The 19,495-nt window shown below is 39.7% G+C and overlaps 2 protein-coding genes across 6 annotated transcripts in view; both read right to left on the bottom strand.

Moving 5' to 3' along the window:
• Window positions 1–351, bottom strand: part of ICE2 (interactor of little elongation complex ELL subunit 2) — a 53,642-nt gene extending 53,291 nt beyond the window's left edge. For 3 of the 4 annotated variants that reach the window (XR_012895851.1, XM_075897685.1, XM_075897686.1), the window contains exon 1: window positions 93–351. Coding sequence is in view for 3 of the 4 variants with exons in the window: in XM_075897685.1 (XP_075753800.1) it covers window positions 93–121 (29 nt within the window). In the remaining variant the exon portion in view is untranslated. The remainder of the gene's footprint in view (window positions 1–92) is intronic. The other variant, XM_075897684.1, reaches the window with a different exon arrangement.
• Window positions 352–7,222: 6,871 nt separating this feature from the next.
• The window catches only part of RORA (RAR related orphan receptor A), a 552,151-nt gene continuing 539,878 nt past the window's right edge, over window positions 7,223–19,495 (bottom strand). For both annotated transcript variants that reach the window (XM_075897683.1, XM_075897682.1), the window contains exons 10-12: window positions 19,010–19,122; window positions 18,264–18,424; window positions 7,223–17,946 (exon numbers count right to left, since the gene is read on the bottom strand). In XM_075897683.1, coding sequence (XP_075753798.1) covers window positions 17,790–17,946; window positions 18,264–18,424; window positions 19,010–19,122 — 431 coding nt within the window. In that variant the 3' untranslated portion in view covers window positions 7,223–17,789. The remainder of the gene's footprint in view (window positions 17,947–18,263; window positions 18,425–19,009; window positions 19,123–19,495) is intronic.

Raw genomic sequence — 19,495 nt, 5'->3', positions numbered from 1 at the left:
GGCACAGTTGTGCCCCCCCCCGCCGGGCAGGGGGACCCCGCCTCAGCAGGGCCGGGGCCCCGCCAGCCCGGGGCAGCGCTACCCGTACTCACCAGGTGAGCCGCCTCTCCTCAGCCTCCATCTCGGCCGCCCCTCCGGGCAACGGCACGTGCCCCGCCGCTCCCTCCCTGCCCGACGGCACCGCCCTCAGGGCGCGAGCCAATCAGAACCGCGCAGCGCGGCCCCACGTGAGCTGGAGTAGCCAACGGGCAGCTGCCGGAGCCGCCATGTTTGGGGCGGGCAAAGCGAGCCGCGCCGCCCCCCTCTCCCTTCCTTCGGGCGGCCGGGAATTCGCGCCCGGGAAGGTGCGGGGCGCTTAGCGGCAGCGTGGCCCAGCCCGGCCGGGTGCTTATATCGAAGGCGCGTTGCCCGCCGGGGACTCTGGGACTGGCCGCGGGCCTCGCGCTGCGTCTCCGCTTCCGCCTCCCCCCCCCCCCCCGGGAAATAGCCACGTTCGCGAACCTTCTCCCCTCCCCCCACGTGGCACGGCCTCTGTTCCCAAGTCCCGCCCCCGGGCTCGTGCTGCCGCAGCTCAGCACAGGCAGGTGCCAACGGCCGAATCTCGGCCCCGCCCCCCGCCGGAGCGAGCAGCCCCGGGCAGCCGGGTGTCCGAGCGGGCGCGTGACCAGCGAGCGGAGGCACGAGGAGCCTGGACCAGGCGTTACCTCAGGAGTTCGCAGCGGTTGGTGGGCTAGTCTAGGCCGGGGGGGTGGGGCCTGGGCGGCAGAGACAGCGCGGGGGGTGCCAGGCGGGAGCCGATCCGCAAGGGGAGCCAGTTCCCTTGGCAAGTGGCGGCCTGTTGCCATGGGGTGCTGGCTCTGGGCAAGAGGCAGTGGCGGGGTGATGGGGGGTGGGGGCTGGGCTGCCTGCACACCCACTTCCAATACTCCTTCAATGCAGCAGGGGTAGGCCCTGGACCCATGTGAGCCAGGCTGCTAAGACATTGACTAGCAGGGGGGAGAGGGAAATGCGCATAGTCTGTGGCATTAACCCTTTGCTTATTGGTTAATCAACTACAATTTGGCATCCCTGGCATGGAGGCTGATGTGGGCTTACTCTGGTTGTAATGGGCTAGTCTGTGCTCTGCTCTGACTCTCTTCTCCAAGTCTCCCGTTACCGCACACTTTCTTCAACTGTATCTATGGTTGCCAGGTGTCTGGTATTGATCCGGACAGTCTGGTATTGATCCGGACAGTCTGGTATTGATCCGGACAGTCTGGTATTTTCGCCTCCTGTCAGGTAAAAAAAATTTAGAAAATAATGGACACTTAAAATGTCCAGTATTTTCTGGTTTTCCTCCCTGCCAAGAGGCAAAAATACCAGACACCTGGCAACCCTGCAACACACTCAGCAACTGGGCCCAGTCCCCCTGGACCACCTGGTTCCGCAGAGAAGGGCCCTTCTGGCTTGACCAAGAAACCAAGAGGGCCACCTGCAAAAAGCCTGAAAACCTGAGCAAGGGGAAGTAATGCCTTCCCTGGGTCTTAGTGCTCAACCTCTCTTCTTCCTATCCCAATTCTGACTCTGCACGCACTTAAAAGGGTTATGCTGTTTTATTTTATTTATTTATGTTTTTGCTTAAGAACTGCTGGGGTCCTTTTTTTTTTCCTTAACAGAATTCCCCCCCCCCTTTTTTTTGAGGAAGTGGGGTGTTCGGTATTTTTGGTTAAACCATCTGGCAACCCTAACTGTATCTGCCTCTCTTATCTTCCCTTCTGCCTCTTATTCAGTGTCCCCTCTCACCTTACTATCCAGCTTATCTCTGCCTAACTAAATCTACACAAACATGAAACAATTGTTACCTACCAGCCCTGTGCTTTTGGAAGCCATGGAGTGACATTCATGGAAAACCATCTTCTCTCCCCCTCCCCCCCCAGCCTTTGCTGGAATCAGACAAAGCAATGAAAAGGCTGGGGAAGACACACCTAAACTGCTTCAGACAGGGGTGATACAATTAAGGAAACGCCCCTGCCTCATTTGCATTAAAGATGGAACAGAGGGACATCTCATTAGCATATAGAATGGAGAGCAGCTCTTCCAAGGCAGGAACTGCAGTGAACTATGGGACACTGAAAGCAGAGAAGCAGTGCCTGATAGGAAATCCCTGCTCCAGATGCTAATGAACCTAGGCCTGCTCACACCCAAATTAGTCATTATCAGACCTAGTAAAGATCCTATTGACATCTAAAATACTGAAACTGCCTACTTGCATTGTGAGCTCATTCAAGGAACATCACCCATAACCAGGGGTGATCAGTCTCTATGGTCTCTCCTCTTTCTCTTTGAACTATCTCTATAAAAACTCCTATCCTTGCCGCAAGAAAAACTGTTCTGATACCTGGACTTAAACTGCATCAGTTCTATTGAGACTTCTTCATCTTCTGTCTGATCGTGCTGGGGGCTCTGTTCTGCTTGTCTCCTGCCCTCTGGACCCCTGGCTACCATCATCATCTGGGAACCCCGATCAGTACAAGCTCCGTGGAGTGGTGAGGTCTCTCTCTCTCTCCCTCCCATCAACTATCTCAACATAGCCTCCTGACCCTGCCCTATGTAAACTGTTATATGGTTAGCTAACATTTGTAATCTGTTTCAATACAGATTTATTATTGTAACTTTGATATCAATTCGCTATTCAGAAATAAATAACTTTCATTGTTAAGCTGGTTGCTTCTCTCTCTTTCTCTTTTGCTCACTCTTCCTTAAGAGGTGTTGTTTGGCTTCCCCATTTGCTTTGCAACAACGCTTCTTTACCCAAGCTAAAGATCCCTGTAGTGCCCAAAATACTGTGGGGTTTGCTCATCGTGTGGTTTACCAGTGAATGACTGTAGCGTGAAAGTGGGGATAGAGGGTGCTGAACCTGGGGGCTTATGAGGATGGCAGCTTAAAGTGCTGTTTAATCCAGCCCATGGAGTCCAAAGGCACATGAGGGTGCAGGGTGGCATTGCTGTGAAACCCAGCCAGCCGAGTCCAGGGACATATGAGGGGGGTCAGCTTGTGAGTTCTGAGTACCCAGTCCTCTCCAACGTGCTCTGATTAGTGGGTGTGAGTGTCTGTGGTATTGCTAAGGTGGTAAGAACCCCATCGTGAGGAACCTACAGGAGAGCTCCTGCAGGAGAGCTCCATTGGGAGGGGGAATTGGCAGCAGGGAGAATTCAGCTCTATATGAGAGCACAAGTAAGCAAAAACAGCACACTGATAGAATGGTTAACCTTTCCCCAGTCCCATAAGAGTAACCTTGATAAATGAGCATACCCCAGAGTATTGGGCAAATCTAGTAACACAATGGAACGTATTTGCTATCACATTGTTCATTCTGCAGGTATGTTATCTCTTGCCCTGCCTTTCCTATGTCTTTTCTATATAGATGGTAAACTCTTCAGGGCAAGGACTGTTTACTATCTGTCCAGTGCTTAGTGGACTGGCCCACCATTCTTGGTTGGTCCTATGCACTACCATAATAAAGATTAAATATAGTAATAAAAATAATAATGGAATAAGGGATCCTGTGAGAGGAAGGACTACAGAGTAGAATGGAGCATGAAGGTGGCCAACAGAAATTTTGGGACTGACCCATTTATTCTCTAAGGTAGAAATCAGAAATCCTTTTACAATTTCAATCCTGTCCAAATCTTCCATAATATTTTTTTTTAATTTCAAAAGCCCTGATTTACATCAGTTCCTTTCTGTAGTGATTTCATTAGAACATGAATTTTGATTGAGCTGGATTCTCATGAATCGCACTAATCGCAGTGGCTAGAACAAATACCTCACTAGTCAAAGCTTTCCATACAAAGTTCTGTAAAGACACAGCACTTTCAACTTGAACCAGCCTGTTATTTCAGTCTTGGGCCTAGTGGAAGGAAAGATGGCCAGCTACTTCCCCTTTTAACGGTTTGCAACCCTTGGCCCAGATCTTCACACGTGTTTATGCTCCTAGCTTCCATCTATTTTAGTAGAGTTCAGGAACCTCAGTGAGAGTTCATTAGCACAGTCTATGATTCCAGGATCACGTACTATTTTCCCCATTGGACTCGTGCCCATTCAATGCGCAGAATGGCATTGCTCTGTGGGTGAATTGGAGTTATGTAGTAAAGCTCCTAGCTCTGACTAGGCTGCTGGTGCCAGTGGCCCGGCCAGGGTACCAACCCCCTACTGCCAACCAAGTAGAGCTGCCAGATACCAGCCTCGCTCCACTGTCAGATATAGTTGCTGGAAAAATGGCCCTGCTGTCCAGCCCTAGTGTTCCTGCTGCCAAACTCCTGGCCACCAGGGCTCTCTGATCATGGAACATTTGTGATGGACCTCAGCTGTTGCTGGACCAGAGAGTTCTGGTTTTGAGAGATTAAACCTGTAGATGTTTTTTTTAATCTCTTGTGCTGTGGTTCTATAAGTGTAAAATGAGGATAATAGCCTCTCACCTCATAGCAGTGTTGTGAAATAAATGCACGCACACATTTTGAAGTACTCAGATTGTATAGAAAAGCCTATAAAAATAAAATAAGGATATTAAAAATTGTCTTCAGAGCATAGTATGGATTAAAGATGTTAAGGACTAGTCGACTATCTGATAAGCAAATGCTTATCTGATAGAGGCGTGGGGGGGGGGGAAGGGGAGACGAGACGGGTACATCAAAGAGGCAGCACTTTAGTATGGATAGTGTGCAGTAAAAAAAGGCATGGGCCACACATTAAACAAGGAGAAAACTAAATAATGAATAGTGTCCATCCTCTATGTTGAATGGAGGCTTCTGAGGAAAATTAAGTATGTGATAATGTAATTAAAGACGGTATCATAATGGATATGCACAAGGGGCTAAGTTAAACTTGTAGAGGAAACAGTAATCAAGGTATTCCCAACTGTTCAGTTCTTAAATAATGTTACATTATTTTACGTATATAAATATGGTGCATAGGCAGAAGTGCTGGCTTCTTCACAATGCCATATCCACATATTTGAACTAGAGCTGTAACAGTATAGTCGATTACCTGATAAGAAAAAGTGTATAGGTTAATACTATTGACTACATGCATTTCCCTCTCCCTCTCTCCCTGCCAGTAAATTTTTTAGCAGGCTGGCCAGAAGCCTGGCTCAGTCCTGGCTTGAGACAGGTTCAGGACCTATCCCTGCTGCAGCTCTGCATTTAAAGTGTATTAAGATCTGGGAAGGCAGGCAGCCTGGCTCAGACTTGGCTCACGCTGTGTCTGGGAGCTCAGATCCTGCGCCCCCTCCCTCCAGACAGGGACTGCTACCACCTTCTCAGAAGCAGCAGCACAGGGCAACATGCAGTCGGTCTGTGAGGGGTGGTGGTTTTTAAACTGGTTCCCCTTGCGGACCAGCTCTCGCTTGGCTCTGCGCGCTGCTACCTCTGATACAGTTGCGGCCAGCCCACCCTCAGGGACTAACCAATAAAATGTCATGAGGTTACTTGATTATTCAATTAACCGATATTTAACATCCCTAATTGAACATGGACAGACTATCCATGACTACATGCTAGTGTGGTTCTAAGGACAGCAGACACTTGGATTCCAATCATCACATATGTACACTCTCACACTGCTAACATTCTTGATGTTTCAGAGGGGTAGTAGAGTTAGTCTGTAACTGGAAAAAACTTAAAAAACAATTAATAGTCTTGCAGCATCTTAAAGTAACAAAACATGTAGATGGTATCATGAGCTTTCGTGGGCACAAGCCACTTCTTGATGTTGTTACTCTTGAGTCTGCATGTACCAAACAATTTTGTGGGGTAAGGACATGTGCACCCAGATTATTTAATATGCATATGTGTGTCAAAGGGTTCAATACTGACAAACTTTATAGAGTTTTACTTATTCAACAAAATCCACCATGACACATCTAGAGCTTGAACAACTTTGTAACTCTCTGTACAGACACCAAGGAATAAATTTTAACACACAACACAATGCAGAAAATGAACAAAATCCTAATATCAAAAAGAGTAAGACATGCGTTTCCATTAGAAGCTGAACTTTTATTACAGGATAACAGTACATAAAGCACATCTAAAATCGATGTGTTCAATGCACTTAATAAAGGTAATGTAATATTAAAGGTACAAGTTTCTAAGTACAATATAACAACATTCATATTAGAATGAAAATTGGAGTATTTAAAAGACAACATTAAATCTCTTATTTTTACAGTTGTATTTACAAAATGAATCAAAATACTTTTTTCAGGACTCAGAGTAAAATAAACTGTTGAATATAAGCAGACTATTGTAAGAGTGATTTTAAAAGAAGATCCAAGAAAGAGAAAAGTTAGGTGATCATGGGTAAAGATCATTAGCAAAGTTTTAGTACAATACCTTTTTAACATTTCTCTTGATGGCTTACACTTTTATTGTGGCTAGAAAAGGAATTTACACATACTGTACACAACAGACAGCACATATTTTCATGTACAGTATAATTTCATTTAAACTTGCATGTATTTACAGAAAATTGAGTATATTACTCAATGAGGTTTGTGAAGTTTATGTGCTTAATCATCAAACCAACACATATTTGTAATCAGCACTTACTCTGGTCTCTCTACTTTAAACATTTAGTTACAGAAGAAAATATAACCAGAGGGTTTGCATAATTTATAATACAATGAAACCTAAACGATCTGGGAGAACATTTTCCTAGTATAAAGTTTATGATGTACATGTTTGTAGATAAAAATTTAAGAGATCCATCATTGCTATTTGAAAGTATCAAAGGGTGTTATAAGTCAACAAAGGATTTAGAAATAAAATCATCATGGCTTGCATTTAAATAACACTGTAGAGGTTTTAAAATTAAATTGTCCTGATAATGTTTGCAATTAAATTTTCTACTTATGAAAATATACCCCATGGTGCAATAAAGTTTGTATTTATTTTCAGGACAATACTATGTTACTGTAAAAAAAAAAAAAAATCCTTGCATTGAGGGTACAAAAGCAGTGCATGGAAGCCAAGAATCATGACTTTAAAATTCACTACCTTCTGTTATCAAAAAGTGCAGTAAACAGAAACATTATCTTTAATAAATTGCTCAAAAATCTTTGCTAAAGATCTTATAAATTCAGTAACATTACAGAAAAAATTCTAATAAATATTTAAAAAGGTTAATTACCTCAGATATTTGATATCCATCATTTTGTAAGAATTTAAATGATAATATTTGTGGGAGGAGAGAGTTGAAGTGAAGAGTAACTCAAAGAAAAGGTATGATTTCTAGATAAGGTATGTATAAAAATTAAGAAAATATCAAGTTCTGTGATTGAAATCTGCAAACTCCATGTCTGCATTACATTTGTGTGTCAAAATCCATCTTTGAACTTGCACTTGTGGTTTTAATGAGAATCACATATGCATACATGAGGTCAGAATTTGGACATCAATGTTTCATGATAGATTCACAGAACATTCCCATTGACAATAACTGGAATTACGCATCAGGGCATGATCACGTGGCTTCTGGAATTATCAGTGCCCTCAAACCTTGTTAGATTTAGGGAGTAGAAGGCACCCAGAACTTAGTAGGTGTAGGTCTATAAATCTCACATGTAAAAGAGATTCCCCAACTTGCCAAATTACAATATTGTCTAGTTTAAGGGTTGAAGTAGGTAGTATACTGGGGAACTGGCTACATATTTCTCATATGATGTGATATGCAGTGAAACGTTTTAGCAACCCAATCGATAATGAACTGGAGTTAACACATTTATCATAATATGAACATAGAAAAAAATATTTGATATCAAATATCTATACTGTTGAAGTAATTTTCTCCTCATTAAATATACTACAGAATAAATTATATAATGACACTATGCACTTAAGGAGAAAAAAATGTCCCAAATCGAGTACTCTGATACAGGTACTTGTTGGGCATATGTAGATTTTATTACTCAATGAAATTAACAAGACCCAAAGGTGGCATTGTCTAGGAATAAAAGGGGTTTGTTTTTTGTTCACAAAAGTAACTTATCTAGCACCACACGTCAGAAAAAACACAAAAATAGCACACTCTAGTTCTAAACAGCTATGTCTAAAATAGATTATATAGTAAAACAGATATTATACAGCATAATGTGGTATTTGATAAACAGATAAATATTTGCACTGTGTAGGCTGTTTATAGCATAACTTTATCTATACAGGATGAAAGCAAAAAAGTTAACTGTATAGAAGTGAGCAGAACAACATTAAATATTATGACTCAAAAGCAGAGACGAAGATAAAGTTGAAAGAACAGAGCAAGAGAAAATGTTTACAGGCCATTACAAGTCCTTAAATTAGTAGTAAAATAAGGAATCAGTTGCTCAAGTTTAAGAAAGCAGTAAACAAGAGATTGCATTTACATGCAGATGTCTAAAATTTGTATTTCTTTTTAAATCTATGCACAAAAAGTCATTTGTTTTTATTGCTTGACATTCAATTATGGCTAGAGTATTTTTAACCTTTTTTGAACTTTGGAAACAAGAATATTGTTAAAGGTGCCATAAAAATGGACAACATTGAAATCAGTTTGCAGATAAACCTCCTAACACTGCAGTTCTTTATACATTTTAAAAAGCCTTGTCTGGGGTTTGTCATATGTTAAATATATTTAAATTGGGAAAATACACTGTAGCTTGAAGCCTCCCATTGGCCCAAACATCCAATACAAAAACACGTCTCCATAAAAGGAGCAGGCAGACAATACAGTTACATATAAAGAAGCAGCCAGCTAATGTCCTAATAGTAAAATTTTTTTACCACTGTTCTATAAATTGTTTCAAAATTATATACAAAAAAAGGAAAAATTGGATTTTAGAAAGATATTTACAGTACATATGCATTTTGTGAAACAAAATTCACTGTATTGCTTATGAATTCTCTGCATTTAGGTATCATATAATTAAAGAGATTGCAAGTGATTGTAAAATTTATGCTTCTACATTAGGATAGTTGCAGGGAGGGAAATCAGTATACTAAGCAGAAATAAACATGGAAAATATGCAGATGTTGCATGGAAAATATGCAGATGTTGCCTAAAAATAAAGTGTGATGTCATACATATTATGCCAAGCTAAACAAATTTCTTGTGAAGTGCAGCTTCAAAAGGTAATGAGATTGTGAGGAAAGATACCCTAGTGAATATTGTGGCAGCAAAACATAAACGTAAAGAGCATATATTGATTGCCTGCATAGTCATAATTTTCATACATTTTTATTTTCATAATGTAAAGGGGCTAAACATTTAGTGTTTTATTTCATATTTGGATAAAATCTATTTATTGCTGTAGAAAGTAACTGCTATATTCTCTCTCTAATAAAGGCAAAACCTCCACATTTCTGTCACTGGCAGTTCCACATAAGAAATTAAGGGTAGAATACTGCTTTTATTATGGTGTTAAAGTTCCTTTAAATACCTGAATAAAGGTCAAAGAATGGAATAGATATTATTAGCAAGTATCCTTTTGTTAAATGTTACATATTCCCTCCCCCCCATTAAGATAGTGGAGTCTTAACAGCATTATATTGGGTTGCTATGGTACATAGTAATGGGAGCTGAGTGAATACTGTAACCATTTTTCTATAACTGATTATTTCAAATTTTAAAATTAATATTTTTCCTACTGCATTTGGCTTCCTTGTATGTTTGCTTTTCCTGAACATTCCACCAAATGACTTAAGTGGCAGGAATTTCAAGCAAAGATCACACTAATATACATGTTCATAAGAGGTGAATTTTAAAGTAATAAATATTAATTCATCACAAAAATGCAATTCTAAGAGGAGCACTTCTCCAGTTAGGGAAAATAAATATACTGTGTGTTTTGTGTGTCACAATCAAAACCAGCCAGCACAGCTAAAATGTCAAATATTTAATAAAACTCCTTAATAATTATTTCAGAATACTATATAGTAATTTTTCCTGTAACTAATTATCATAAAATACATTATTTGTCTGTGGGAGACTCAAACACAGAGACAAACTGTAGAATAAATGATTCATTACAGACTATATGACCAGTTTTAGTGGTAATCTAGTTTCAACATCAGTTAAATGTCCCTGACTCTGAAGGATAGGAACTGTCTAAGCCAATCATTAGTATATCCATGCAAACATTTTTTGAGAAGCATGCAGACTTGTTTTGTGAACTCATGTTGATTTGAGTGCATGATTTGCTTTGGAAAAATAGTTTAAAAAATCCAAATGTTTTGACTTTTTGAAAAAAATCGTCCCCATTGAAAATGACTGTTTTGAAATGTTTTAATTTTATTCTGAAATATACAAACCTTTAGAAATACTTGAAAACAAAACAATTTTAAAAAAACTTATTGATTTGCCAAAAAATTCAAACTTTTTCATCATCAGTCTAACAAACTATTTTTGCCCCGACTGCTCAAAATTTCTAATGGATCAAAAAAAAAAAATCCATTGTTTACTCTATCGGGGGCCCAAGAAAATACATGCACCAATGACTGGAGTATTCAAATACAGACATACATTTTATCATGTAAACTGTACATATTGAATAGAACATTGTGAATAATTTGCAAATATGAACAGTAAGGATGTCATCTATTTCAATAACTATCTTTTGAACACTACCTTAGTCTTTTTATGGTTAGGATCAGCATTAGGGATTCCTTATAATAAAAACAAAACAGAACGAGAGCTGAGAAAGAGACGAACCTTTATAAGGCAATTTCCTGTCTTGAAACCTGTGTACATTGGAAAATCAACTACATAAGCTTGCAGAATGGTTGATTAAGACAGGTTTCGTGAGATTTATTTCTTTACATAAATGTAAAATTGGGATTTGTGTTATATGGGCAAAGATAAAATGAATATCCCCAAGAAACTGGAGAAACTATGCTTTTTAAAAGAATAATTGAAATCTCATAGGTACGATATTGAGAAATCACTTTTCTTGCCCTGATTAAAGAGTCTCAAAATCTTGCCCATTGTATTTGTAATTGCTTACCTTAATCTTCTGCTTATTTTTATTTTAGGTACAAAAGATAGCAAAGCAACAACTTGACCAGTTCTGGAGAGCTTCCAGGACTCAATATAGACACCTTTGAAAAAATCTTACACTAAATCCATAGAGCTTTGGCACTGAGAGATTAACCTTTTGTGTTTCCTGCTATTAGGTGGTATAGGGCTTCTTTACCTAATTTTGGTTTACAGTGAAGCACATAGAGCAGTTGCAAGGAAGGTCTAATACCTTGTTTTCCTGGTAGTCTTCTGGGTTTAATGGTGTTCTGTGCTATGTGACTCAATGTAAAGACAGAATAATCATAGCATATCTACTCATAGTGCATCTGAAAAGCTGACTTGTTCTCTTTAAGAATTATAATGTAAGCACTGAAGGTTCATTTTCTGTTACAAAACATCAAAGTTTATCTTAACAAACACTCCTATGATTAAATAATGGTGAACAGTGGTCCTGAAATGAAATCTGAGTAATGATTTGTTTTCCGAGAATACTTACAAAATTCGGCATGATTTTTAAAGTTCTATTCCTTCCTTATTTCTTTTTTCATTAAATAATATTGATGAGCAACGGGCTAGAAACTCAAACGAGGCACACATGGGGCGTTTAGACACATAAGAGTTCTATACAGTTCACTCATGCCTTGGAGGGATGTTGATTTTTTTTTTTTCAAAAAGCAAATTGTCCCAGTAGTACTGGCCACCCTGTCAAAGAGTTTTAGTTGATCCCTGAGCACATTAGTTTCTGACTCTTAAACCCAACTTTGAATAATAGGGCTTCTATTGTTGATAACAAGATGGATTGTCATTCACAGTTAAGTCAATCATAAGGTGCGTATTTGTTTACCCTTTTCGTCACCAATCAGCACAAAGAACTGTCAGAAAATAAATTTTATTTCTCTTTTTAAATAAAAAAGGGCACAAAATGATTAAACAATTTGTATGACAGTGGCTTTAGGATTATTATCTGGCTGCCCCTCAACAACAAACAAGTGATTCAATCGACATTCCTTAGGAAAAGAAAGTAAAAAAAAAAAATCCTGTACAAATATGTATTTTTCCCTGAGGGATAAGGTTACACCCGCAAGTGCTCTATGTACATATTGCACTATAGAGGAATGAAGAACATGTGCAAAAAAGCAACAATGATCAAAGCTTACTAAATTATTGTAATCATGATTCTGCTATGTCTCGCATTTTGGAATGTCGTAACACAAATAGCTATATTCTTTTCATTAAAAACTCTTTTAAAAAAGAAGAGGAAATAAAACAAAACCCCCACATTTCTACTATGGCACATTCAATGAAATAAAAAGTTTTTCAAAGACAATAGACAAATTCCATCAACAAAGTAATACAAAGTTCGTTCATTTGTTTTTTGTTTTTGTTTTTTAGAAAAATTACATTACTTTCTTTCATTGTTTCACATTACAAAATCTTTTTTTAATCTTTACACAAATCACATTTTATTGCAGGAATATTTCAAGTGCCATCAAATATTTATAGAAGGGTTAAAAAAATAGAAGTATCTCTAAAGTGGTCCAGACAAGGCTTTGTATAGAATAATTTTTTCCACCTTCTATTTTTGAGTTAAGTATTTTGAATACATTTTTATTTCACTGACACTTAACAGCCTAGAAGCAGACACACACACAGACACACACACATTCATGCATACATACGTATGTGCATGCGTGCATATGTGCACACACACGCATACACTCAGACCTTGGTATCCATACTATGATACATACATTTTATAAAGAAAATCCAAACTTAAAAACAGCATCTCACATCACTTCATTCCATAGGTATTAGAAAGGTGAACAGCACCAGTCACAATGTACACCAGGGTGGCCCAACTGACACTGTACTTTAGTACCTCTTCTATAAGAAAGCTTGAGAATGTTTCTGTGCTTTATATGCCAACAACCCAAGACAATTTCTTTACAAATAATAAGGAACAGCTAGTTTAAGAGGAATAATTATTCCAATATCTTCAGCTATTCTCTGTCATTTCACAGATTTAATTTTTGTGGTAGTGAGTTGGGAAGACTGAAAATTTCATACATCTGACATTCATTCACAGAGCATGAATGTGTATTTCAACTTGGTATACTGTTGAACTTCTGGTTCTAGACCCTGCTCTCGGATGTTCTTAACAGACATACATCATCTGTCAGTGCCCTGTCCCTATACTGTAGATTCATTGTGACTGGCTATATTTAGAATCACTCAACATCCCATCACCAAAAAGGCTCTTTGGTTGCAGTAGGTCTGCAAGTACATCTACCGCCCTATTATCCTCAAAATTTGTTTTCTTCCATCTGAACTACTAATGGTGATTAGGAAAGCACAGTGATGTCAGGTGTACACTGATGGTCTGATTTTATAATGAACACTTCGCAGCTCCCACTAAAGCAAGGGAGAGATGAGAGGTGTGCAACATTTTTGAAAATCAGACAAGTCAGACGGCTTTCAGCTAGGCCTGTACTTGGCTTTGGATGCAAATGTAATTGCTCCTGCAATTTTGTGTTCCCAATGAGTTCTAGCTACATGTGAAATATCCAATCTGTTTGCACTCACAGAACAGGTACTATTTACCAGAAAGAGGAGGGGGGGAAAAAAAAAGGTAATGACTGAGAAAACAGCCCAAAATATTTAACACGGTTATCTTAATTCCTGTCAAAAACAGGGTTTGTCTTTCACTCTCTGGAAAAGGTCAAGTCTTAGATAGATATCCCTTAGCCGACACTGGAATTAAGTTTAGTTGATCTTTGATGGGCTAGCACCTGAGGCTGGTCACATTCAGAAATCTTTTGTTAGTAAAAAGCCTGCTTTGAAACAATACTGTGATACTCCTCCATGCTCTTTGACAATGTCCACTTATAACTCCAGTCTTTGCATTCAGGATAGTACAAGGATTTCTCCCTAAGCCTCCATGGGCACCTCATTCTGAAGTAGGCATAAAGAAGGTGAAGCGTGGCCCCAGTTCTGTCAACGGAGCAGGGATACTAGAGAAGCAGACTGCACCATCTGAGGCACAATGAAATCATTGGAGTGTAGCGGCTCCATACAGACCCCAGATGGGGGTCACTAGTTAAATGCAACAATTATAGCCTAAGTGAGACATGTTCAAATTATAAAGCAGGGATCACTGTAGCTACATCTCGCCTAGTTACTTCTCAGTAGACACAATGTATGTGAGAGAGCATTAGTCCCCATCAATTTAAGGAGTCATGGCCAATTTGAAAATAACATCTGTCTTGAGGGGTCCCCCCCCAATAATTACTTGCAACAGCTACATGAGATCTCTGGTCCGGGACCCCCGGCACCTGACTGGTCCCAGATGAGGGATTTTGCTAGACTAGGGAGGTTGTTTCTTACCTCACTTCTGCTGGCCCCACCCCCTACCCTGCGGCCCCCCCAGACTTCCTGGCGTTTGCTCCTCTGCAGCCCAGCAGAGCTGCACACCAATTCTCAGCTTTCCTTGCAGCCTAGCTGAGCTGCACGCCCACGCCAACTCCCACTCCCCCCAGCCCAGCTGAGCGGCAAGCTGGGCTTCCCAGCTCCTGGCCTTCTCCCTGCCCCAGCCCAAATGAGCCTGTGTGCTGGGCTTCCCTCCCCCGGCAGCTTCCCAACTCCTAGCCCCTCGGGCAGTCTAGCTGGGCCATACACAAGGGTCCTGTGTGCCTCCCCGCTGCACTCCCCCTTGCAGCAAGCCACAACTTTCTGATCCTGGAACCTCTGTGGTTGTGCCAGACCTTGGATGTTGCCAGAGCAGAAGAGTGTCCCGGTTTATAAAGCTGCAACCTGTACAATGACTACAAATGAAATGCTAGTGAAAGAACATTCATGTGTATTACTAGTTAGTTTGCCTATATACAAAATACGGTCAAATGCACAATTTCACTGTTTTCCATACACAGTTTCTACTTTGCTCAAAGAGACCTAATTACTTTAAATGAACAGAGAAGTATTAAGCCTTATGAATTTTAATGAAACAGACATTACTTTGGGACAGGTACTCTATATGAATGAATTTGAAAGGCAAACCATATTCTACTAAACTCATGTTCGCAGTGTACCTTTAAAACAATGTGTCAAAATGACTATCACTGAACTGTTAAAGTGCAGAGACTCCAGTTCATCCTGGTAAATATACTATTACTGCCATTTTGGTTTTAAAGGAAAAAAAGAATCAAGCACATTTATCCAGGAAGTTATTTAGGTATTTTATATATTTTACCATACAGGTTAGTCACACAGCCTGTTATTTCAATCTCTCTCCTACACTAAAAAGAAAAAAAAAAGTGATCATAGGAAAAGGAGCAAGGGCTTTATGGGTAGTGTAAAACAGATAGGGAGGAGGGATAGCTTAGTGGTTTGAGCATTAGCCTGCTAAACCCAGGCTTGTGAGTTCAATCCTTACAGAGGCCATTTGGGGCAAAAATTTGCCAGGGATGGTACTTGGTCTTGCTGTGAAGGCAGGGGACTGGATTTGATGGGATCCCTTCCAGTTCTAGGAGATAGGCACTCTCCATTAATTAAAAACAATTACAACATGATCTCACACTCATTTTGGAGCATGCCGCCAGCCACCTCATAAGGTATTTGGGGCAGCAGCTGTCCTTTATTGGATCTAGCAGAAAATGGTGATCGTCCTTAGGTCAGGGTGGGCAAATACTGGCTCACAGGTCACATCTGGTCTGCCAGGGTTAACCTCTGGCAGGCCCCCACAATGTAGTATTTACCTGTGCCTCCACAGGTATAGGGGAATCACAGTTCCCGTTAGCCATGGATCGCTGTTCCCAGCCAATGGGAGCTGCGATCACCCGTACTTGTGGAGGTGCAGGTAAATATCATGGCAGTGAACCACCAGGGGCTAACACTGGTGAACCAACCCCCATACACATTGCCTACCCCTGCCTTAGGTGCTACTCCAATATGTCAACAATAACTTTCAGGAACTGTCTGTGGGAAAATGCAAAGTTTCATTTTGTTCTTGTCCCAATTCAACACCCCAGTTACTGCCAAAGGAGGTGGTTCCAGCTTTGCAGTGACTGTTACATGTCATTTCAGACAAGCCATAATTGCCTAACACTTCTAACATGGGTGTAAACAACTGGGGACTAAAAGTTTGGGGATTACATTAATAAATACAGAACACATCAAATCTGGAAATATTGTTTCTCTTACTTTCTAATCAGTGGATAAATTTAGTCCAAAATGATTCATTAAAGTGGGTATTTTACTATGTTTTCTCTCTGGCTTTCCAAATAAAACAAACGTTATCCACTCTCCTGTCAGGTTTCATTAAATCTCATAGTACTATGGGAAAGATACTGAGGCTGACTGGGGGCAGAGGAAACCAAAGAATAATTATTGGATTAACATTCTGGTTCAATTGAGCTAGAAGATCAGGCTGCAATCCTAAAACTACCATTACAAATAAAGATGGGGAGGGCTCCCTTTTCATCCAAACTAGATAACTTAGCCTTATTTGTTGTTTAATATGGCTCTCTCATTCAGAATTAGTTTATTTTAAAATTTAACTTTACTCCTCCTTTGGGACAAAATTCTGCCATCCAAACTCAGGCAAAACTCCTTGAAAAGGGAACAATAATTTGCATAAGTAAATACTGTAAAATCTAGCCCCTTGTTAGTATGATGCATGGATCACAATCACTTTTAGAATTACACAATTCAGGTTCATCATCTTCTGTTCATCCTATAAGTCCACTCGTGATTTCAAGGCTTTATGCAGAATATAACATGCCTGTTTTCTACCAAAAGACTGTGCCTTTATTTTATCAGTTTGCATTCATTAGACAGAGTATTACTGTCCAAATTAATGTAGGTGTTTCCAGAGCCATACATGTGTGCTCTAAAAGCAAATAACTTCTCTCTTGTGCTGTGCTGGATTTTGGAAAACAGCTTGAAGCTAACAAAATTCTCAGTGACTTCAATGGGACTAGGGTTTTTAACAGCATTGTTTAGCACATGGAATTTAAAAGTATGTAAAAAGTGTATATAACATACACAAATTGTTTTATATTTATGTATATACACATATATCACATTCTGGCCAACATTTTCAGATCTGGGTTCATACAGTTGAACATGCATATCTATATGCCACAATTAATGGCCTGATTTTCAAGGGTGCTTTGCACTTGTAGCTGTGTTTAACCTGCAGATGCTCAGCAAATTCTTGGCTGCGGCTGCTTAGCACTTTTGAAAATCAGGGCTTTTTATTTCCGAGTCTAAATATGCATTTAGACGTGATTTTAAACACCCAGTTTTGAAACTTTTGGGTTTTGTATAAAAATAAAAGCACCCTTTTAAAAAGCAGCTGAAAAGCTCATTTGATTTTAGAAAATGTTCATGTTTTTCAAAACTCTAAAAATCATCATTTCAGGATGTGACCAGCCTCTCTCAAAAAGTAATGTTGAAAACAGCAGCATAAACACCTCCCAATGTATCAGTACCTTCCAATTCTTTTTCAGTTAAACTTGAATTTCTGGTGCACATGCAACACGACAGTGAACACGCTAGCATTTAATTTAAAGAAAAAGGTGCAAAATGAAAGTGCCTTATCAATTCAACAAGAAAAGCTATACCAGTAACTACTTTTTATATTAATTAAAACAATATATAAACAATATCTCTTTTGCTATATATAGTCTTCATGCCCATTTACCCTGTAATATATTATAATGCTATTGTTGCTATTGCTATGGACCCTTTTCGTGCCATTCTGCCTACTGGCAATCAATGGTAGATGAAAAAAATTGTCCTTCATGAAACAATGAGCAAGTTGTGCAAACTGATGCTGAAACCTCTGCAGTACACACCAGTCGCTGGACTCTGCTGTGATCAACAAATTGATTGTTCTGTTGAAAGTCTGTGGGCAGTGAACTACAAGGAAAAAAGAAACCTTCTGAGTTTAGTACCCTCATTCTGTGTAAACAGAGGTCAAAGATCGAGAAGTTGAGACAGAAAAAGGATCCATATTTGTAGGCATAATGGAAATCATATGCATGAGAAAAGCAAGTTCAACTTTGTTTCGTTGTTTCCCATCCTTTGCCTGACCCCCAACTGCCAAAAAGATGTGCAGTGTGTTGGCTCCCTAGGTCTGTGCAGGGCCATATAAAGTGTCTTGATTTTCTTTTTTTTTCTTTTTTTTAAATGTTTGTACTTCGGACATTCTAGAAGTGCTTAGGCGATATATTTACCCATCAATTTGCATTGCTGGCTCAAATTCTGAAGTGAATAATTCCTTGTACAACGGAGGAAAATGAAGTCGCACAATGTCTGGGTATATTGCTTTAAATGCCATAAGTTTTTCTGTATGCCGTCCACACAGTGCTCTTAAAGTAGACACTTTGCATATTAACTGGAAAAAAACACACAGACACACACGAGAAAAACAGTCATACACAAAACAGGCACTGTTTGCTAATGTTGCTGATAGGAGTAAAGCTCCTTCAACCATTTTAGTTTAATCTTGATTGTTTTACTTGAAGATGAATGTTAGTAGTTTAAAGATGTACTTGTTTGACTGATTCAAAGAGAGGAAACCAGTAAACATCAGGGATTTTATGGGGCCCAATTCCATTTCTGTAGTAGGTCTGAAATAGTAATGAGTGGCAGAAACATTCACAGGATACTTGGGGGAACAGAGAAGGAAAGTGTAAAGAGAGGAGACACTTAATGGCTTTTCATGAAGCTCAAACTTAAAATTACATTTCTCTAATCATTCTAATTCTCTCTTCCCTCTATCTCAACCTTAGGTTCCTCTTGTAGGTTCTGAGAGGAAGTGGTTGAAACTAAGTAGGGTGTATTTTGAACAAGCAAGCCAGGAAAGGAAGAGGGATGCAAAGGTCAGATGAGAGCTGTTACTCAAACAGTAGTGGTGCTGCTGTTACTAGTGTAGTGTGCTTTTATGTTCAGAGCATAAGGCACAGTTTTTGGTGCTCACCTTTGTTAGAATTCCATCTTCTCGGTGATTCTTCTGCAGGACATGCTGAAGGGCTAGCTGGATTTTTTGTTGAAGTTTTTCAATTTTTACCTTCTCCTGAAGCCATGAACGATCTAAATGCAAAGGAAATAAATAGCTCTGGTATTGCACACTGGCATCACGACTTGAAAAAGAAATGTTCTAAGAGTCAATGCTATATTCATCTTTTCTGTTGCCAAGCACCCTTCCATTGCAATGGAGTTTTATACAGGCAATATTAGAGGATCTCAGGAAGCTTGAATTATGCTTGTGTGTCACATTTTGCTTCAACTACCCCAGACTAACACGGCTACATTTCTATCACATGCTAATAAGACTCTGTATTACAGAATAGACAAAATTAAGCTAACAATATCTTCATTCTAGAGATGACTAGAGTATGTAATGAATGACTAACAAAAGGACCTTTGTTGGACACAGAAAAATTTGAAACAAATAGCTTTAAGA

The sequence above is a fragment of the Pelodiscus sinensis genome, chromosome 14 (genome assembly GCF_049634645.1).
Source record: "Pelodiscus sinensis isolate JC-2024 chromosome 14, ASM4963464v1, whole genome shotgun sequence".
Classification (NCBI taxonomy): Eukaryota; Metazoa; Chordata; order Testudines; family Trionychidae; genus Pelodiscus; species Pelodiscus sinensis.
The sequence above is the reverse complement of the archived record's forward strand: the minus strand, read 5'-3'. Positions and strand labels throughout refer to the sequence as shown.